The sequence below is a fragment of the Montipora capricornis genome, chromosome 3, assembly GCF_036669925.1.
Source record: "Montipora capricornis isolate CH-2021 chromosome 3, ASM3666992v2, whole genome shotgun sequence".
In the NCBI taxonomy this organism is placed as follows: domain Eukaryota; kingdom Metazoa; phylum Cnidaria; class Anthozoa; order Scleractinia; family Acroporidae; genus Montipora; species Montipora capricornis.
The window spans coordinates 65,646,226-65,668,610 of NC_090885.1; the positions used below are offsets into that span (position 1 = coordinate 65,646,226).

At 41.2% G+C, this 22,385-nt stretch overlaps 1 protein-coding gene across 2 annotated transcripts in view; it reads left to right on the forward strand.

Moving 5' to 3' along the window:
• Positions 1–22,385, forward strand: part of LOC138043748 (myoferlin-like) — a 68,678-nt gene that overhangs the window by 21,662 nt on the left and 24,631 nt on the right. For both annotated transcript variants that reach the window (XR_011131321.1, XM_068890167.1), the window contains exons 20-35: positions 138–244; positions 1,841–1,925; positions 2,977–3,087; positions 4,032–4,184; positions 5,294–5,443; positions 7,254–7,334; positions 7,987–8,066; positions 11,534–11,648; positions 12,464–12,566; positions 13,250–13,377; positions 14,311–14,478; positions 15,272–15,320; positions 16,214–16,291; positions 18,761–18,942; positions 19,765–19,914; positions 21,503–21,610. Coding sequence is in view for 1 of the 2 variants with exons in the window: in XM_068890167.1 (XP_068746268.1) it covers positions 138–244; positions 1,841–1,925; positions 2,977–3,087; positions 4,032–4,184; positions 5,294–5,443; positions 7,254–7,334; positions 7,987–8,066; positions 11,534–11,648; positions 12,464–12,566; positions 13,250–13,377; positions 14,311–14,478; positions 15,272–15,320; positions 16,214–16,291; positions 18,761–18,942; positions 19,765–19,914; positions 21,503–21,610 (1,848 nt within the window). In the remaining variant the exon portion in view is untranslated. The remainder of the gene's footprint in view (positions 1–137; positions 245–1,840; positions 1,926–2,976; positions 3,088–4,031; positions 4,185–5,293; positions 5,444–7,253; positions 7,335–7,986; positions 8,067–11,533; positions 11,649–12,463; positions 12,567–13,249; positions 13,378–14,310; positions 14,479–15,271; positions 15,321–16,213; positions 16,292–18,760; positions 18,943–19,764; positions 19,915–21,502; positions 21,611–22,385) is intronic.

Below are 22,385 nucleotides of genomic sequence, written 5' to 3' on the forward strand. Positions count from 1 at the left end.
AATTGTAATTTCGTGAGACAGTCCTAGCCCCCAACAAAAACGTTCTTTTGGATCGCGAGCGTTTATTGGAGAAGAAAGATCGATAAAAGATTGCGTAATGAGTCCATTCTTGCCTTTAAAAATGCTTTTGATTTTAGGAATCCCAACTAGAGGATGTTCAACTTGCAATCACCAGAAAGGATTCACTACAGACAATTGCCTTTCTTATCATAAAAATGGTGGATAAACTGATAGAGGAGTGTAGGTGAGCTGTCAAGCTTAACAATGTAGTATTTTTGAATTACATGTATAAAATAGTTTTGCGATCTCTATGGTTTTGAGCACCTAGCTGAAATTTTTTCCGTTGGTTAAATAAATTTCTCCAACAGAAGCAAACATATTTTACCATTTTCGTGTCAACATTTCGCGTTAGGCATGACAGTGTCGCACTCGTTTTTGAAGTTAGCAAAAGAAGCAGTTATTTGGACCAAGTACCGAGCTCATGCAAAAGTTCTTCGGAAACTCGAATGCAAAGTAGTTTGTGACGTAACTGACCGGGAATAGATTCCTCGGGGAATTTCCCGCGCCAGGCGCCGGCTACATGTGTTTTATGATTGGACCAATTCATTGTTGACGTCGTCTATGGCGATTGTTCTTTTACTGTGGTCAATTTATACTGCCACACAAGGTAATGGTAATGTGGATATATAGGACTGGCGAAAGCGTATTTTTTGTCGTTCATCAAAAATTCACGAGGGTAACTGACAGCAGTAAGGCAGAATGGTTGTCACTATTCTCTATTTTCGAATTCCCCATAATACACTTTGTTTGCCCCCCAAATTTTGCATAAACTATTGTTTTCAAATGCTCTTGGGGGACACTGCATATTCCCAAGAGCATTTGAAAACAATGGTTTAGTGTATTAAGGGGAATTCGAAAATAGAGAATAATGGATCCGCGCAACAGTCAGATGGAACATTATTTACGACAAATACGTAACAGTGCGTTATACTGGCGAGGTGAACATGCATCTTCACCTCGCCAGTATAACGCACTGTTACGTATTTGTCGTAAGGAGCCCATGACTAGGAGCGAACAACAGCCGTATGTTTCTGGCACAGCGTTTTTACAGACCGGTATATGTTTAGTTTGAATTGAATTTCTTGCGAACGAGACTCACACAAGTAGCCCGATGACCAATCACAAGCGACTAACATGACGTTATAACGCCACCGAACCGGAACTGCCTTTGCCTTTTTGTGGAAGAGATAGTCTAAAATAGATCCGTCTGTAAAATGCCGTGACATAGTCTTAGTATGGGAATTGTTCGCTCCCAGTTACGAGCCATTGACATGTGTATAAAATGTCACCCTTGACGGTCAGTAATAGTCATTCTCGAACAAGTGCTTAAGCTTAATTTAAATACGTTCTTTTTCGCGAATCCCATCGTTTCTCATAGCAAATTCATACTAGTTAGCTTGCGAACAATCAAATCTTGAACCGGAAGTAAAAATGGCCGATGGGGTGTGAAGCCGGTCGGTAAAATGATGATAGTATCTTTGCTTAAAACTATGATATCACTTATTGCTTCTTTCTGTTTGGCACAAAGAGACACATTCTGTAAGTTGGGGCCACTTAAAGCTTCACATAGAGACTCTTCCATGTATTTGTTATGAAGTATCCAACCTGACTGTGCCGGATCCATCATTTTTAGTGACAACCAATGCTGAATTGGGGTCACTTGTATTTCCTTGTACGTTATTTTTTGGCTTTGCTCGGTCGTCTTTCTTTTCTTCCATATACCTGGTTCACATGTATACTACAGCCACTTCTTAATAATTCCATCCTTTGACGTTCGTAGTAAACCTTTGCCAGAGCTGACAGCAAGAACCCCCGGAGTGAACGACCTTGACTTCAGAATAAAAGAGACAAGGGACAGTGAGCTGGTACGTTTGCTCAGAGATTCACATGTCCGTGACTAAAATCTTTCCTTGGGACCACATTGAAATTATACTTCCTGTTACAAGAAAGAAGTGTACCAGTCGTCAATGGTACACTTGTACAGTTAATTAATGTAGTGTCGGTCGCGTGATCCACATGTGTTATAGTTGTCGTCTCTGTAGCTTAAGGAACCTTACGATAGGACGACGACGACGGCTACAAAAACGCCATAAAACAATGGGCTTAATGAACAAAAACAAAGGCGCTGCACGCCCTGCACGTGCGTTTTACCTTTTCGTACATTTCTTCGCCGTCCTTGTCCTGACGACGACGAGAATAGACCTTATTCACGATGGCCGCCATGTTGGATTTGCTATTATCATGCAAATTAGCTACACACTTCTGAGGGGGCAAACAACTCAAGTTCGAGAGGTTGTAACGAACATTTTAGCCACACAGATGATTTGTTTCACGTTCATTGAATGTTTATCATTTAAGTAGTAAAATAGAATGATTACACAAGTTACTTCGATGTTTTTCTAGTGAAAAATGAGCAGATAACAAAGTAGAAAGTCAAAATGTCAAAGTCAATCAAAAGAGATAAAATTATTATAAAAGGTACTTAATTCTAAATTCTAAAATGCAGTTCTAGCAATGTTATTTCAATATTTCGACGAGCCGAATTTCCGCAATTTGCCTTTTTTCCAATGTTTGCTCCCCACCATATCACATGGCTAATTTGCATGACAATTTGAAAACCAACATGGCGGCTATCGTGAATAAGGCTTATGGACTGAATTTGAAGTTGTGTAGAGGACGTGAGAACCTGACGATATATTTTTAATTTTCGTCCCAAACAACCACTCCATTCATGCCAATTTTATTCCCGCAATGTTGATAAACACTTTCCATTCCGAACGACTTGAAGTTATCACGAAATTATTATTTTAACGGGAAATAATATTTTGAGAAACATTCTCGTTGGCTTGCGTTTCCCAAAAGAAAACACCACCACCGAACATGATTTGTGTTGTTTTTTATTTAATTGATATATAGCAAGCTATTGTCAAGGAAGCCGTGAAACTTCGTTCAAGCGCAACCGATGTGGAAGACGCAATCAGTGCTATAGAGGAGTTCTCGAAAAGACTTCGATTGCTAGCTGTTGAGGTATACAAAAATTATATGGGAAAACGTGTTGCTAACTTTAGGAGGATTCTCCTGGTAAGACTCGAACTTAAGATATCATATAAACTTGAAAATGAAGGATAGCATATCGTTTTACATCTTTGTTCCCTTGCACTGAGCTGCGCAGCCAATATAATATAGTTCGTGCTTCAGTCCAGTGTTAGATCTAAACAGATCACTCTTTGGAGCACAACAATTGCACTCACTTAATACGACGACCATTTTGGTGCCAAAACAAGAGAAAAATGTAGCTCAAGTTTTGCATAATAATAGAATCAAATTCCCAAAAGACGGTTTTTTCGCTAAGTTGTTCTTTCCTCCAACATATATAGCCGTCGTGACGTCAGGTAAAATCAGAAATTGATATATACATAATTCCAGCGATTTCCATTCTTGTTCAACTATCATTAAACCAACTCATCATAACAGCTATTTTCTCAACTAAACTGATAATGTCTTAGCAGCTCTTTCTTTAGATAATAAAAGCGTTCGGTTGCAACGTGCAATCATAGAATAGACCAATTTTGATACATTAAAATTCAGTCCTAAACAAAAGGCACCAACTCGAGATTCTGGAGAATAAACCCATACAAATCTATATATTTATTCCCCAGAGCCTCGAGATGATGCCTTCTGTTCAGCACTCAGTGAATTTTAATAAATCGAAATTTGTTTATTGAAACAACTATTTGTAAAATCGGTGAGTCATCATTTTAAAAAATGCATCAAGATTAGATAATCACACAAGCCAAAAAGGCAGCTAAACTATACTAAAAAAAGGAACAAAACAAAAAAATCGCCGACATTGTCTTGTTAGTGAAAGAGTTTGGACCGACACGTACTTATTTTATACTTGTAATGAGGGCGACAACAACAACAAGAAAGTATTTTGTTTTATAGTTGTTGATATGTGGATTCGTTTGCAGCCACAGAACAGTATGCCTGATGTTGTGATTTGGATGATGAGCGGTGAGAAACGAATCGCGTATCACCGCATTCCAGCTTATGATCTGCTGTACTCGCCCCACGAAGCTGCACGCGGCAAATACTGCGGCCAGGTGTTGGAGAGATTCATGCAGGTAACGCGCCTAAGTCACGCTAATTTTGTTAGGCTTGCCGATTTTGTTTTAACTTCGGAAAGGTCGAATTACCGTACCGTGAAACATATTTTTGGTTCTTACATCATCATCATCATCATCGTATTTATCGTATCTTCATTTACCTCCGGATTTAAGAGTAGATTGGTGAAGCTAATATCTCTGAGCAATTACTCTCCCAACCATGATACACCACAGAGGACAGACCACATCACCGGGAATCCATGTCCTACTCCTTGCGACAAGTGTGTGGGTTCTTTTACGTCCCACAGCCGTTATGAAGATTGAAGGGTTGTGACGCGGGGCCTACGGTTTATCGTCCTTATCCGAGAAGACTATAGAGTTTAACCATTTGCAGACGTCATTACAAAGGCAGCACTTTCTCCTCAGTTGTTTGAAGACCTTATGTCGACCTCCCGCACGGCATCCCGGTGCTCAACCAAATGAGCAGCCGGTGCGCGGTAAAGGCAATGCTGAATGTCTCCCTAATTTTGTCGCCTTTACTGAGTGAAATTTGCGTTCCAGTCACCAAAAGTGGAAAAACCTTCTTTGATATTTGCTCATTTCTTGCTTGTTAGCTCGAGATATCGAGCAACCCCTCAAAAGAGAAAGTTAGAATAAGGGGTTTTTCATGCTTTAAGAAAAGATGTACCCTGCCGTTTTCCGTCAAGTCGAACTTTTACATTGTGACTGAAGTCATCTCAGAGATACGGCTCTCAATAGCTCGGTCTTGGGACAAACTATTCGTTGCCTTCTTAAGTTTTACACCACATTAAAAGAACAATTTCGACTTGAAAATGGCAAGATATGTTTGCCATGGGTGAAGGGATTTTGTCGCTGCAAAGAGGAGTAGTTGAGGTTAGAGGCGGTAGTTAAAATGATAATTGTTTACGAACATTTTATTCTTTAGAAATATCTTCCCTGGCTTTCATCAATGAGCTAAAGCAACATAGAGAACGTTGTTGTGACTGACACCAAAAGTAACAAACGCGAAATGAGCAATTTCCGACAAAACAACCTTATACTGAAACGTCCATCATTCGAAGCGTCGAGCTTCCCGGAAGTCAAAGTTCTCTCTTTTATTCTCACAGTACCCCGGAAAGAAGCAGTTCAACTTGGAAGACTACCCAGAAGTACCTGGTCATGTGCGTTTTATATTGTGGCTTGGACTTGAGAAAGACCAGGAGGCTTGGACCAACCGCACTAATATTGAGGGCGACTTCTGCGTATTTGCCGAAACGGTACGACGTTTAATTAATTGCATACGACTAACGAACTACAAAAATAGGATAGTAGGTTTTCCCAAAAAGGCCGGTTTTCACTGTCAACGAATAGATTGATTGACGCCACAGTATCAAGACCTCGACGAAAGGTATCTTTCCTGTTTCTCAAAATCAGACTTAAATTCGCGTGCTCAGAAAACGAATCAGCTTTTTGAGCTCACAGTGTATCTCAATTAACGGCAGCCAAACCGCGTAAAGAGACAAGGAACAGACAGATTAACCTTTGCAATGTAATATTTATTCAATGTGGTAATTCTTGTACTTTCCCTGCTATTCAGCTTTCGATTTCGTTCGTCAATTTTATGCTTTTAAGCTTAGTTCCCACTGGCGACATAAGGATCATAAGCATAGTCATAATCTTAAACATAAACATAAGCTTCTTATGTTCTAGTGGGGACGGACGCTCTAAAAACGGAAAGCCTTTCTTCGAAGCTGGCCGCCATCTTGAAAATGAACCGACCCGAAAGTACTGGTCCTAGACTTTAATTGGCCAAAACACAATGACCCCGTTTCTCATTGTGTCGTTATGATTTTCGCGAACCCACTGCAAATAAAAGCGACATAGTCATAGTCAAAGCCATAATCGTAATCATAAGAAAATGGTCGATCATTTTCTTATGATTATGATTATGTTGATCATAAGGGCGCCTATGATTATGTTTCTGGACGTTCTCACTAAGACATAAGCGACATAACAGCGTTATGTTCGTGCTTATGATTATGATTATGTTCGTTATGTCGCTACTAGGCTTTATTAAGACTGTCAGGTGACGTTTTTGCTACGCGGACGCAACCGGAAGTGGAAAGTCAACATTTCGGATGTCAGGAAAGTAGTGTCTCCCAGATTTTTAAACTGATCTTCTCTAATGGAGAAAAGATACTTAGCATTATAAATTTGGTTGCGTGAAGACAAATTAAACGGGAAGACAGCTCACTACGGTTGGCCGTCTGCGTCTCAAAAGTGCGCGTGCTTAAGCTCCCAATTACTTCATCGGTACCGACCTTTTCCGAACGAAAAACGAATTCTCAGGAATCCGATCTACGAGTAGGCCTTGGCAAGATAGTAACGCCATACTCATCTCATGATTTGGTCGCTAGTGAAACCCAACCTTAAAAATGAGTTATTTAAATGTAGCCTTACAAGGACTAGTCTAGTCTGAATCTTGATCAACGGATGAAAACCACTCTTATGTCTTAAGTTTGAACTTACATGAGTATCAATACAGTAGTGTGCAAATTAAAGTAATGAGAACGAATTTTCGACGAATTCCGATCAGTAGTTCCGACTAGACTACACTAGAATAGACTAGACCAGTTGTCTATCCAGAAAGGGTAACAACTAGTGCCTTGCTAGGTGCGTTGCCAGTTAAAAAGTATAGCTCATGGAACTTTCGAAGCTCTCCGTCGCATTTCGTAGCGGTAAACATCATTGCCGTTAGGGACGAGTCTGAATTCATAACCATGGGGCCTGGGAGCGTGGGGATGGTTGCGCGTCTTATAATAGGCCACTTTGGAAAATATCATAATAATCTTTGTTTGTCCCCCCAAATTTTGCATAAGCATTGTTTCCAGTTTCTCTTGGGACTTACAATGGTCCCAAGAGAAAACAAAAACAATGCTTGTGCATAATTTGGGGGAACAAACAAAGAGTATTATAGTATTTTCCTAAGTGGCCTATACAAATTTTCTTCTGTGGCAAATGAAATTATTATACTCATGTTGGTCATTTAAAGCCTTTAACGCCATACTGTTCCTTTGCTCTCTTTAGTATGAAAATCAGATGAGTGTTTTAGGTAAATGGACAGCCAAAGGCCTGCCTCGTCCTGCCTGGTCAAACCCCAGTGGATCGGTATGATTCCTATTTGTTTGAGCATTCACTAAACTTCTCTTGACTGTTTTTTTGCGAGTTGTGCGGCCTCGAATTCATTGTCGGGACCTCCTCATCGAGGAGACAAGAGACAAGACGTGAAATATAGGACATGAATTACCTGGAAATTGGCCGTTTCTGGACAACTTGAACGCATTGAATATAGAGGCGGGAGCCTGTACAGATCGATACAACTTCGAATAGTTTGAAATTGCACCAGCTTTTTTCGTGTACGATGGGAATTTGCCTTGGAGTGATTATTGCATATACGTTGGGGCGTGACATCGGAAATACACAATACGACAAGACAGTGGATCCAAGATTATTTGCAAATGCTGAAGGAAGATATGATGAAAAAGGAAATGTTCTCCTAAAAAAAAGACCTGCAGAATAAAAACAATGTTCTGCTTGCCTTAAAAATTATCAAAAAGATTACGTGACTGCAAGTATTGAGTGTTTTCTAGAAGAGAATTTTCGATTTGGATTTGGTCTTCAGTTTTATATTCATTACCGAGTTACGATCGAGCGGTTGTCTGCGGGGAATCGTTCTTTCTCTCGCGTCATAAAGTTTAACTGGCAAATACTTTTTTCCTAATGATTTTTCTCTCATATGGTTTTTTGATTTGCATTACAGATGAAACTTTTGAAAGAATCTTTCATTCCTCCCGAGGGATGGACCTTTGATGGAGATTGGTTTATCAACCCAGAGCTCAGGTGAGTTAGACTATCAAGAGCCCTACTATTTACTGTGTTGACCAAACTGGGGTTTCAACAAAAAGTGCACTTGGTAGTCTAGTAATTGCGAAGAAAGTGCAAATATTTTTAACGTCCTATAAAAGAAGTCTTCGAGTTAATAAACATTTGTAATGGGAGATTTCGTGCTAGATATATAATGTAGGATTAGGTTAAAAAACAACACGTGTCCCTTTAGAACTGATCGATCTCGGTGCTCAGTAATTGTGTGTTCTCAGCCACTGGATTAAAACTGTTTAAAATACTTCAGTAACCGTCCGGACCCTTTTTAATGTTACATTGGTGGCAGCGGTGTGATTTTAATGAGCAGAAGTGAGTGACGACGAGCATAAAATGCCCGAACGTGCCGAAGGCGGTCTTCCAGCAAAACTCACGCCAAAAGAACAATCGAAGAAACTATCGAAGAGTGCATCGCCAGAGGAGAGCTCCGAAATTCAACAGCTGGTGAATACCTTATCTCAGGCTTTGAAGCAGAGTATGGCGGTGTCTACGGAAACAGAATCCAAGAGGAACGTACGAGAACCGCGTTTCTATTCGGTGGGTCAAAATTTCAAAACGTGGCTGTCCCAGTTTCTTTAGTATGCGAATATGGTACATATCAAACCGTCAGATCGTCGAGCGTATTTGATGACCCTGCTTGAGCAACCGGCCTACAAAGCAGTTGAGCTTCTGAAGTTTTTAGAATCGCTAACCTTTGAAGAATTCATGGCGAAGCTGGTCGAAAGATTTGATTCAGGCAAGACAAGGGAAAATTATAAATTACAGTTGTGAGCCAGGTGTCAAAGGCCGAATGAGGATTTCGGAGGATTTGCCGATAATGTGATGGAATTGCTGGAAAATGCCTACCCAGAGGCGTTGTAGTCGTCCAGGATCCAGATATAGGTCCACTTGTAAATCAGGTGTTGCGGCAGTGGAAGAAACCAACTGTTGAGGAGCTCCAGACTTTGAGTCGAGTAACAAGGGAAATATGGGCAAAATGGGAATTGCTGGAGCTACGAGAAGGAGCACTTTACCTGCGATCCGCCGAGGGAACTTCCCCAGCTAAGAGTAGAATGGTCAAAGAAGCGCTTTCTGAAGTTCACAATGGTCCAGCAGGTGTCCACTTAGGAAGGATGAAGACCTTGAGAAAGATGGAAAACAGGTTCTGGAGACCAGGGTTGACAAAAGCAGTGCATCGGTGCTGTGGCAGTTGTCTGACATGTGCCAAATGCAAGTCAACGGGAAAACCTATGCAGAGAATCCATGTTGACATTGTTGGTCCCTTGCCATGGTCTCGAAGCGGTAAGCGTTACATTCAGACTGTGCAGTGCAGTTTTACAAAGTGGGCTGAGGCGTTTGCGTTTGTTGGTGAAGAACTGAGTGTGTCGATGTGGTGTGCCGGACAGCATGCACAGTGATAATGGAAGAAACTTCGAGTCCCAGGTGTTTGAGGAAATGGAAATGTGCCATTTGCTGGAGATCAACAAAACCCGGTCAACTTCGTACCACCCGGAGGGCAATGGACAGATTGAGAACCTGCACAAAACCTTAAAGAGCATGCTGAAGGCCAGAATAGAAGGTGATCCACGGAGTTGAGATGAACACCTAGATTACTTTATGATGGCTTTTAGAAGTAGTGTCCACTCCTCCACTGGATATACACCTTTTGAACTTATGTTTGGAAGGGAAATGCGAATACCTGTGGATGTAATGATAGGCAGGGCCGAAGAGGATGAAAGGAACTACTCGGAGTTTGGCAGTGATCTTCAGAGTAGTTTGGAAACGGCTTTCCGTGACGTGAGGGAAAATCTGCGAGCATCCCATGGTCGGCAGAGAGATTGCTACGACAAAGGTGTAAAACATATGGTGTTTCAGACTGGTGATTTAGTGCTACGCTACGCTACACAGCTGAAGCCGGGTGAAGCAAACAAATTCCATCGGCAGTGGGAGGGCCCATTTGAGGTAGTGGAGCACGTCACGGATGTTACGTATCTGGTGAAGAAAGTCAGGGGACGTTCCAAGAGATCTCAAGTAGTTCATTTCCACAATCTGCCGTTGTATCAGAGAAGGCAGGAAGCACCCTTGGAGGAACCAGTTGCTGGGAGGTCAGTGGATGTACCTCAAGGTGGAAGCAAGGAAAGTGAACGGGTAGCACCAGCCGGTGGGGAAGTGGAATCAGGGGAGCCTGATACGGTTGATGGTGAAACGGAAGATGAGGTTATCAAGGTTGAGGCTGCAGATGAGTTTTGAGTTTTTTGACGAGGTTGTTGATGTGCAAGACGAGAGTGGGTATGGGTCCTGCCTGGCTGATACGGCTACAGTGGGAGATTTCGAACAGGGGGGTGGATGCGACCAGGTAGTAGAGATGCCGGATACGGACGGAGGTAGACTGTCAGACGATGTTCAAGATGAGCGTGGAGGAGAACAGAGAAGGCGAACACAAGGGAGAGGAGGAACAGCCAGGTGAACAGAGCCCAAGACCTGTACCCGTAAGGAGACCTCCAGATCGTTATGGTGAATGGATTCTAAATAGTTTGCAGCAGATATCGGACCATTTGAAGATGTTGGAAGACAAGCAAAGAAAGGACAAAGAGCGGATACAGAAACTGAGACCAAAATTCCTGAAGAAGGCTAGAACATTGCGGGGACTCTGAAACTGTCTTTTCTTGGTAGAGAGATAAACCTTCAAGAGTTTTGCTAAGAGACTAAACGGATTGACTTTATTTTGTTTTATTACTCGTAGTAGTCCTGAATCCGGCGAGTCCTTTCTTTAGGGGGGGATAGTGTAATGGGACATTTCTTGCTAGACATATAGCGTAGGAGTAGGTTTAAAAACTGACTGATCTCGGTGCTCAGTAATTGTCTGTTCTCAACTGTTTAAACTACTTCAGCAACCGTCCGGACCCTTTTTAGTGTCACATTTATTACACATTGAAGTGTGCTAAGACGTGCCCACAAGAGGAAGAACGGGCCTATCGTCCTTGTTCGACAAGACCACGGACTCTACTTAATTTTTCAAAGAAAAGGCAGCGCGCTTCCTTAGTTAAGACCATCAAGGCCTCATTTTTAAAACAGAGTTTAGTCGGTGTTTCGCAAACTCTCAATTCAAGTCATTTTCGTTTTGGCCATGTTTAGTATATAAAAATAAAATCGAGAACACAAGAGCAAAACAGGAAAGATTTTATCTACTTGAAGGAACTCATCCCTAAAAAATTCGGAATGAAAAACGACCATTCAAAGTGTAAGTTAAATGGGCTTAAAGTGAGGGGGATTTGAATTACCCCCCACCCCCCAAAGGTGTGTTATCCCAATTTTACGAGGCATGTTTGCAGCAGCATTTCGATGCAACTGCAACTGTGTGTGTGTGTGGCTCTCTTGGCTTACTTTAGTGCCATTTATTTCAGGGAAATTTAAGCATCGCAATCCAACCGCTTGTTTTTCTCTTTCAGTTTAGCTTACGAGAGGGATACAGGCAGTAAGAGTTTTTTGGAAGACATGTTTGAAAACGAGGAACGTCTCCCTGGAATGCACTGGAAACCAGCCTCAGTTCAATGGACAGACATAGTCAGTACTCGATTGCGATCATCCGTTTGCAATTGGTCGTTTCTGAGTCACTTCAGCCTCGTTCTCGAAGCGAGTCCAAACTCAATTCGTTTTATCAGTGATGGTCTTGTTAATGACAGCCCATTTTCATAAGAAAGACTTTGCTATTGGCCTCGGTCTGAAAAGCAAGCTTTCGTAACTCGGGTATGGTCGGTTACTACGATTAGAGGGGACAAGTCACTCTTTCATTACATTACAATGCCATGGATTGGCATCTAATAAAGTGATTAATTTGTCTCCTTCTTGTTGTGGTTAAAATCGTCCTGATAGCTTGCCGAAAAGGCAAGTTCGTTCGTCCAATGATTTGGAAGAGCAACGTCATGTCACGGCATCTGCAAACCGTGACATATCAATTAATTTCCCGGAGTCCGAGAGACGCATATTAATATTTGAGTACAGCCAATTGCATAACGGCACCTTGAACGTTTTTGAACGGTTTTTGTTTATTCAATGATTTGTCATTAGTTTATTAATCTTGCACCACATTCTGAGCCAATCGGAGGTTAATATCAAACTAATTGCGACTTTAATTCTAGCACGCGTCACCTTACGTTAAGCGCCTGCCGCACGTACTTGTTTTGGTTTGATTGTCTTCCGTCTGTTGTAATTGGCCAAAGCAGGGCTGGTTTTAGTTTTACATCCCCACTCAGTTTTAAACGGCTACATTTTCGAGTTATCATTTCCAACGTTTCAATGCTGAATTATCATTGGATCTCCTTGCTCTTGTCAATTAACATTTATTTATATGCATAATAAATGCTTTTCCGTCCTTGTAGCATGGAAATGGTGTTACCAGCAAGGATGAGTTGCTGGCCCCAGAGGGCTGGGACTGGACGTCAGAATGGAGGGTGGATACCAACAGAGCAGTGGATGAAGACGGTAACAGTTTGTCATACGTACATGACCATTCATTTAGGGTGTGCAGGATGTCACCTGTTATATAACCATCAAAAATGGCGGCCCGTGCCGTCGATTTGTTTATGATCATGTGGAAAGAAAAGTAAAGGAAAAAGGAAGTTTATTTAAGTGTCTAGTCGTTCTAGCCTGGAGCACTAATTGGGGGCAATGTAAACTGAAATTAACAATTAACGCAAATGAAGTGAAATGTTGGTTGTTGAGGAGAAAAACCTCTCGGTGCAGGGTAGAGAACCAACAAACTCAACCCACATATGAAGCCGAGTCTGGGAATCGAACGTGGGCGATTGTAGTGGGAGGCGAGTGCTCTCACCACTGCGCCATCCCTGCACCGCTGGTGCACACCCTGATGAATAAAATTAAGAGATGGTGAGACGGGTGAAGTATCCGAATTAACACTCGGCTGGTTGGTGGTAGTTTCGACCCCTACAATGGAGCACTCGGATTTTTCCGATCATCCCCCATCGCACAGTGGTAGAGCATCCGAACTAGTAATCGGAAGATCGTAGGTTCGACGCCTGCAAAGGAGCACTGGGATTTTTGCGAGTATCCCCGTGTCACCATCGACTACGTACGGGTATAGATAAAAAAACATGCAAAATGCACACCGACGGTATGCTAAGAGTAACCATGATGTTTTCTGCTAGGATGGGAGTACACCGTTGACTCGAGTGTTTCTAGTTATGTGGCAGTGGAAAAAACTTATCACTTGTCAAGACGAAGGCGATGGGTGCGCAGTAGAAACCTGGTGAAGATCTCTGATAAAGATGATAAGGTGCAGTTGTTGCTATCTCAATTTTCTACTCTATAGAGACTCATCTATATTTTTGTTTAGAGACACTGATTTTAAGTCTTAAGTTGTTTTGGGAGGTCCATGGGGTCAAGTCCCTAAATCACAGGTGCTACTTAACAGCTGACGCTCATCGTTCCAGGACCTCAGGTTTCTTGGTTAAATCAAGGTTTGACGACCACAGCGTGTCCAGTCCAAAAAACGACGGCAACGGTAGTGGTGACGCCACCAGAGCGTGCTGCACGCGCGGCATGCATTCGGGTTCATTTCAAAACGTAGGCATTTCTTGGTTTTTTATACGAGAAGAAATTCTTGCTTTCGTTTAAGATGGCCGGAACCAGTTTCACTACTTTAAAGAGACCTTCTTATATTAGAAGGGTTGTCACTACAACAACGTATCACATAACAGCAATGTTATGGTTCCATATGAAACACCAAAAAAAATTAAGGTAGCTCTGAATTGGCTCACGTGAATGCTCTAAAACTGTGCCTATATTTCTATCTCAGATTGCTTATTACTATTCTACAAAAAAAAAAATCCCAATCCCCGTCACCGAGTTCATTTTTGAGATACAAACAAGTAAAGACGAAATATAGGGTGTATTGGGAGAGCTTTCCTGTTGCCATGGTGTTTCATATGGTACCATAACATTGCTGTTACGCGATACCGTATAGTAGTTATAACCTTTCTAATAAGAAGGTCTCTCAAAAGTGGCGAAACTGGTTCCAGCCTCCTTAAATTTGGCGAAACAACTCCTTTGTTTCTCACATGGGCATATTGCCATTTGCTCTGCTTCATGAGTTGTTTCCAGATCTCTCACACTTATCAGACGCTCTTCCTACTGAAATGCTTTCGACAATCCAAACTGTTACCACCAGTATTTTGTTATCAAAAATCGCTCCCATTCTCTTAATCAGAGTCACGAGGACAACGTAGACAAAGAAGGCTGGGAATATGCTGCAGTATTTTCATCAAAGTTTCATAGTAAGAATCGAACAAGAGACATGGTTCGACGCCGCAGATGGCATCGCAAGATGATACAAGCAGATCCAACGGCACCAGCCGTGTTTCAGATAACTGGAGAGGTATATTACAGTTCATGACAAGGAAGGCTACAGTAATCGCAATAGTCCTCTTTCATAATGACCGTCACATAAAGTATTCTTTTGTTTTAATTCTAATAAGCCTTTCTAGCCTCGCTACGACGAGCAAAATTCAAAAGAATAGTATTTGGTCCAAAGTGAGGGCAGTAGGTCTAATTGACGTAAATACAAACGAATGGAAAGGTCGTCTCTATTTATGAAAGTTGTCTATTCATGAAGCAACCTGAGAAGTTGCGAAAGAAACCTGAAAAAATCCAGACCTGAGAGAGACTCGAACTCATGACCCTGAGATTGTGCTCCACTCTACCAAATGAACTACCAAGCCATGCATTTGGGAACTGGGGTCCGTTTCTCGAAAGTCCCGAAACTTTACGAGCATTTTTGGGTGTCACAGTTCCCTCTGTATCTCAAGAACGGAGTGGATTTGGGTCCTCAAACTTCACAGTCAGTTTGCTTTTTGTTACCTCAAAAACATGTTAAAAGATCGGCTTTCCTGAACAAGCGGTTGGAAGGAAAAAGAGAGAGAGAAAATGCTGAAACGGTAGTAATTTAACTACAGCCCGTTAGAAAATAAGTTTGTATGCAGATTAGAACCCGACCGACTGCACGTGCCCTAAAGGACCTTAGTTTCGCTTGAAAAATGGAACTAGCTTTTATTTAGTGACGAAAACGTGATTATATTATACTAAACAAAACTCAGTAAACTAATCATTGTCAGAGTTAAGGAATAATTTCTCCTGAACCATGAAACACACCTTCTTTTGGCGATCAACAGGGCAAAGAAGTAACGATGATGGTGCCAAGGATGTTCATCACATTTGAAAGTAAGTGAAATACTAAGAGCCGCCACATTTTTTCTTAGGACCATTGTGAGTCTCAAAAAAAGCTAGAAACAATGCTTACGCAAACATTTGGAGGGACAAACAAAGAGTATTATAGTATTTTTGATAGTGGCCTATAATGGTCTATAATCAACCATTATTTGTAATCAGTAACTTATATAACTTGAATCGACAATAGATCATTTTACAGTTGTAGCTAAGTTATCTGGCCTAAGAATGGAAGTGAGGCTGCCGGTGACTCTGTTTTGATACAAACCTTCTTGCTTTTGTAATGTTAATATGAACTAATTAGAATTACAACAACACAATTAACATGATAAAAGCAGAGGCGGCTGTATCAATACAGGGTCGCCGGCAGCTTCGCAGCCATTCATAGGCTAGGTTACTGAGCAAACTACTATAAAATGGCCTATTATAATCGTCCAGAAATTAGGTTCAACACTACCTAGTTCTAGTTGTGAATGATAGGAACAGTTCTGGGGTACCTGGATGAAGAATCGCTGACGTGTCAAACTGTTGTAGTCGTTGCAAAAGAAAAAGTAGACATTAAAAAATGGTCAATAACATAACTACCTCGTTTGTTATCGACCACTAGAGTAGTTTTTCCTTTGAAAAGGACATTGCCAACTACTTTGTTGTCGATAACGGCCGATGTCGATGAGTTGCATACGAAATATTTTATTGCATACGAGACGCTTTTATGAGATTTAGAAGTCCCAATCAATTAGATTTTTAAAGCACTGCCTAACAGTTTAAGCGGGAAATACATAGAACAAACGCATGCTACATTACCCAAACGTGCTATTTCCTTAAGGTTTTAAGTTAATTTAGGTAGCCGTCCGGCCTTGCTCCAAGTACTCTTTTGTGTATTGCAGAGGCGCACAAGTACCAGCTGAGAGTGTTCCTCTTCCAGGGACGGGACCTGCTGCCTGCTGATTCCGATGGGCTCTCGGGTAAGTCACGGCTCCCTCCTTATTGAGTGTCTAGATAATTTAATTAAAATTACACTTATTTTTTTGCCTATCTAACGAGACGCAGGAAATAAATCAACGCTAAGAAGAACAGGGACAGGGAACAGGGAAATAGTATATGTACCTGGCGCAAGGCGGGGAATCTGAAAACGTGTTTTTAAGCTAATAGAGGGATGAAACTGCAAATTCGCACGTCTTTTTTGAAGATAAAGGAATTCTGATACCATGAATACCAAAGGCCCATAGTTTCGAAACGTGTTGAGAAATGCATACCTGACCTCGGTTGTTTAAAAGGTCAATAACGTTATCCACCGGATAAATTACTATCCAGTGGGTAAACACTAGAAAAACCAAGTGAGTTATCCAGTGGATAGCGCTATCCACCCTTCCAACACCTGGGGCCTGGACGTAATGGCTTGCTTGAGTAAACGATGGGGCAATGTTTTTGCCAACTCAAGGAGAGTCAATTAAAACGGTTATCTGAACCTACTGAGCTGAACGGCCCCAGCTCCCGCGAGTCTCCTTTGGGTCAATGGTAGAGCATCCGGGGCATCGATCACTTTTTTCAACATTAAAGCCCTGGTAAAACTATCGAACAAAGTTGGATCCAACATCCAACATCGTTGGACGTGAATGTTGAGATAGTAGCAAAACACTATCTAACATTGCTAGACGAAACAAGCTACCGGTGCAAGTTGGCGCTAACACGCAAACGACAGGCGCTTGTAGCGTTTATGATTCTCGAAATGTTAGAGGTTCTTCTTTGGTATCGTCTCCACCTTCAGCCGCCCCACTTCTTGTTTCTTCTTTAACAAGCCTTTCAGTACTTTTCCTTGCTTGAACCGCCTCTGTTAGGAACTTCATCATATTAAAAAACTTCCATTTGCTTTTATACCGCTCGCTAGTCGCTGCCCCGGACTTTAATTTCAACTCGGAATGCACTTTCCTGCTGAATAGAGCTCTTAAAACGTTCCACTTTGAGGTAACTTTTTCTTTCGGAATATCCATTGCCTCTGCTATTTCCTGGAGAGCTTTCCTTCGCTTGTCGCGATCATGATAAAGGGGGCTAAACGTATCCCACAGACATGGCCTCGCTTCATACTCACTAATCAGAGTTTCAAGTTCAACTTCCCAATCTTACCAAACTCGCTTCTTTTTCTTTCCTTTTTTCCCTTTCTGGCTGTCTGCAGCTGGCTCTTCGTCAATTGCAACAACCATGAGGTCCCGATCGTCCGTCATCTTTGTTTTGCAAATGACGCTAGAGGCCTAGGCATGAAAATAAAATGGAGATTCGTGATTGGCTAGCAGGGCGAACGTGACCCGCTTCAGGATGCAACTTTGTTGGAAGAGCGGCAAAACACTCTAACATATTTCCGTTTATCAGAATTGTTGGGCGAAACGTTTGATGAAAAGCAAACTCTATCCAACATTTGATCGAGCAAAAACTGTTGGAGAAGCATCATCCAGCATGGGTGGCCAAACGGTCGAACAATAATGGATCGAGCAAAGTCGGAACGTTGAATCCAACTTTGTTCGATAGTTTGGCCAGGGCTTAAGAGCCTATTTAGTCTCAATCTCTTCAAAAGAGCAAATATTCATTTAAAGGAACACAGCTGCCATTTCTTAGGACGCTTTCCATTTGACAGAACTGACTGGCCAGAGAGGGCATTTGGAAGGACTAACTATACAAAGCCTTCAAATTAACACACTTCGAAGATGTTCTGTATTCCTCCAGAAGAATGCAGGATTATGATGCAAGTGTTGCTTAAAATGGTTGCATTTTCTTTGCAAACTGACGGGTTTGGCCGGCCAGTTCTGACAAAAGGAAAGCGCCCTTAGTCCACTGTGGCCTCCATGACGTATTGCGCATACACTCTCTGGTGTATTCAGATGAGCAGCTGTCACGTGAACCAACAGAGTGATTTAAATCACTCAATGTACGATCATGTATGTCACTGCAACAAATGAAAGCACTTCCATAAGAAAAGAACCAAAATGGCCACCATTTCGTTTTTTAGAGACACGTTCAGTTAGCATTGCCAGTTGTGGCACTATAGGTTGCATGGATTCTGGACAATTTCCCGATTGGAGATTTTGGTCGTTTCTGTTTCATTACGAGCCTTCATGCGAGACTACTAACTTAGAAAGGAGTTGTGATTTTTAGACTTAATTCTGCCGTTTGAAAGTTGAATTGTTATTAGCAACCACCTATTCCAAATGCCTTCCGTATCTTCCCTTTGATTGGCTTTCCTGAAGTCCTTGATGTAGGTGCCAATGCGATTGCCTTACTACCCACTGAGGAACAGAAACAAAGAGACAGATTAAAAAACAGAAGCTATTACAATTACCAATTGATAGCCAGCTCGCGAGAGCTAATACACTATCCTTTCGCCTCAATTAGGTCAACAGCAACTTGAAATCGCATTCATGAGTCTGTTTTCTGCCTTGCAGATCCCTATGTCCGCGTTTCATTTTGTAATGAGAGTCAGGTGTCCGAGATAGTGCACCGAACACTGAGCCCCACCTGGGATCAGACACTCATCTTTGAAAATGTCTACATATATGGAAGTCCTGAAATCACGGAAAAGTGCCCACCTCACGTCGTTTTGGAACTGTTTGATCATGACGCTGTGGTGAGACTGTCTTAGTGTTAAACGTTACGTTAGATTAAGATGGACACAACATAAATAACCAATGCTTCCAGTATTTTAATAATATTTCCTTACATGGTAAGCTAACCTCTGGTTCGCATCTGTGTGGAAAATCCTGTGTTAAAATACGAAGTCGCACTTCAAACGTAGTCATTTCGCCCTCTTCCAAAGCATATGTCATTAACAAAGATTGATGGGGAACGAAGAAGAATCTCTTAAAAGATGTCTCGATGGCCATAAAGTGGGTCTTAAGAGCAAGAACGACAGACAAAATAGTCTAAAACCTAACGGACAGATTGCGTCTACTGGCTTTTTTATTGCATGAATTATCACAGATCTCATTATGCATTCACGATGGATTAACAAGTGATCTGCATTTACCTACAATGTATCTTGTCTTTTATGGCGCTTCACCGTTTATAAAAAGCTTTGCCACTAGGCGTATTGGGATAAATAAATATCGTATTGGTACCGTTTATGCAAACAGAACATAAAAAAGCTATTTTGGGTAATTTTGAAGTTATTCCAATTGTTATAGGGACTGGTTCCAAAAACAGGATCGAATACGAGACCAAATAACCATAGGTACATACATACCACACGGAGAAAATTCATCTGGACCTAACGACGATTTTGCTGCATTGTATTTTTCAATGAAAGTAGAGGTTCGGAAGAGTTGGAAAGAGAGCGTAACCAGGAGGATCTACTCACTTGCATGCTTTGTCATTGCGTTGTTTTATTGCATATGTACTCAAAGAAAAGGGTGGTTCATGCGAAAAAGAATACCTGTGGTTATATTTTTAGGGTCGAGACGATTTTATGGGACGTTCTGTTGGATTCCCTGTCGTGAAACTCAAAGGCCAGGGACCTCCTGCTCCCAAATTGCTTTGGGAACCAGTCAAGAAAGGAACTGATGATGCTGGCGAGATTCTGGTTGCGTTTGAACTCTTTCTGGTAAGACAGCGCTGACATGTAAGGAGATTGCCTACGGCTGGGAATAGAAGTTGACCAATAATTTTATTTAATCGTTTCCAGGTTGTTTCCTTCAATTCATTTTAGTTACTCAAACTGTGCGATAAAAAATCTAGTTGACGGAGATCTGTTAAAAAAGCGAAAGCTGCTTTGATTGAAGACGTGTTAGTTGTATTGGTTCACGCTGCGTTTAATGTGAATAGCAAGGGCAGCTTTAAAGTAGTTTGTGAAATAAAAAAGGAAGTGTATTGTGTTGAAGGAATGAAGAGATTAAACATTTTTTTTGTAGCCCGAATAATTTGCATGAAAAATTTTCTCCATTCTGATTGGCTAAGAGAAATGCAGTTTCAGGTATCACAGTGCAGAAAAGAGGTAATTCAGTGCAAAAAGACCTACCAAACCACGCATTCTAATAGGTCAATGATCAAAGAAGGTAACAGATGGCCAATCAAATACTAGCCCTGGATGTGTGATACGCTGTTTAATTACACTGCTTCTGTTTAATAGGCCGAGTTCGATATATCAATATTGAGACATGGCTACGAGGCTTTATGGTCAAATTTCACGGCGCAGTTCTGTTTCCTTGGTTTCACAAGTGTCAAAGGAGATTTCTAAACAAAATAATATTCAGATTTCACCATAAAGCCTGTTAGCCATGTGTGAATATTGATATATTGAACATGGCCTATTACGACAGGCTTTCTCAATATTTTTTCAGATCTATTATATACGTGCAATTTTGTTCGTCTTTGAAAAGATGTAGTAGTGCTCATTTACTCCAAATTGCACTCGAAATCGGGTAATTACCTATAGAAAGGATTCCACTTGTTAAGGGTATATTCCTCAGGTGTGTATGTTAAAGGGAGAATAAGTGTGACGGATGAAAATATATTTTCCGCTTTAAGCCTGGAAATAATATAGGATTAAACTGTCTCGCAACTGGCCAGCTTCAAGCTAAAAGGTGGCTAGACAGCGCAATGGTAGAGCAGGGTACAGTCCAGTGGCACAGTCATGGTTACAGCACATAGAGTCGAACGCGACAATAAAATTGAGTAAAAAATATTGACAAGTTAGTTAATTTCTTTAAACGCTTTGACATATTAACAATAAGCTTTGTTTGTATCAATGCAAAATCCCGGGAAACCTATACGCGTGCAGGCTTGCAAATGACACATAAAATCATGCGCAGGTAAGATGAGCAATATAAAACAAGCGCAGACCGTCGCGCATGCAAGCACAACGAAAAGCAAGTGTGAATGGAAGACACCGAAACAAAAAATGGGAATGTCTTTTTTCCGTGCTCATGCCTGGAGCTTGTTCGTTCTTTGCTAATAAAGAAAAGTCAATAGTTGAAAAGTTGAAAAGAAACACCAAATAAAAGCTAATAAAGACAATTACTCATACCCAGGCACTGGCAAATTTACGGACAGTTGTTAGACTGGAGGTAAATGGCACTCATTATGGTGTGCGAAGCATAAGAAACATTGTTTCTTGCATTGGTTTCATTTCCACTGGTAGGCTCTCTTGCTTAATGAAATTTCTCTCATTTGATCATGTTTTCGTTCAATAGGATGAGGAAAATGATTTGCCTTACTTCCCTTCCACCAAGGAAAATAAAACAAATGTTTACATTGTGCCCAGTGGAATCAGACCGGCCGTGCAACGCACAGCTATCGAGGTACGCATCACGTGTCAGGAACAATATGAGAGGTTATGTCGTTGAAATATGTAGCGCCTATTCGTAAACTTTATACAGCTTTTGTTTCCTTGCATATTGGTCCATTTGGTCTTGCTTTCAAACGTAAAAGTCAAAAGAATATTTAACCTTGAACGAGGCCAAAAGGACTAATTTGCAATCAAACAAAAGAATGCTAAAATGGCAACCATTTTGGAATAAAGTGTATTGGTAAATGCTATCACGGTTAAAAGCCATTTAAGTTTTGTAAATAAAACAAAGAGAGATAATTTTGTTAAAAATATGTTTTGAGGTATGAAAGTAAAAGGAGGCAACTAAGAAAATCAAGAAAGTTTCGGCTTGTTTTTCCGGGGAAGCAATTTGAATTTTTTAATTAAAGCAATTTCAATTTTTGTTACGGTAGACAGGAAAGTCGGGAAGGAACGCTAATTTGTTCATTTTGATGTTTGAAGTTTCAAGCATGTAATGGTGTGTGTAGAACGTTACGACAACGTTAAGAAACTCCACAGGAATGTATCAACCATTTTGGCTATTTAAAACGCAGCTTAGTGGACTTATAAATAGCGGGGAACCGAAGACAAATCCATGTGGTGTGTAAATTTAGATTCGAAGACTTAGAATTCGTTTGGACAGCCTAACGGGAGTCATTCTTAGTGTCTTCAGAGTCAAGTGACAAATTGTTAATTGACATTTAACTCTGAAGATGACTCTTGGCCGAGACAGGTGTACAAACTTTAGCCACCATCACCAGTCCTCC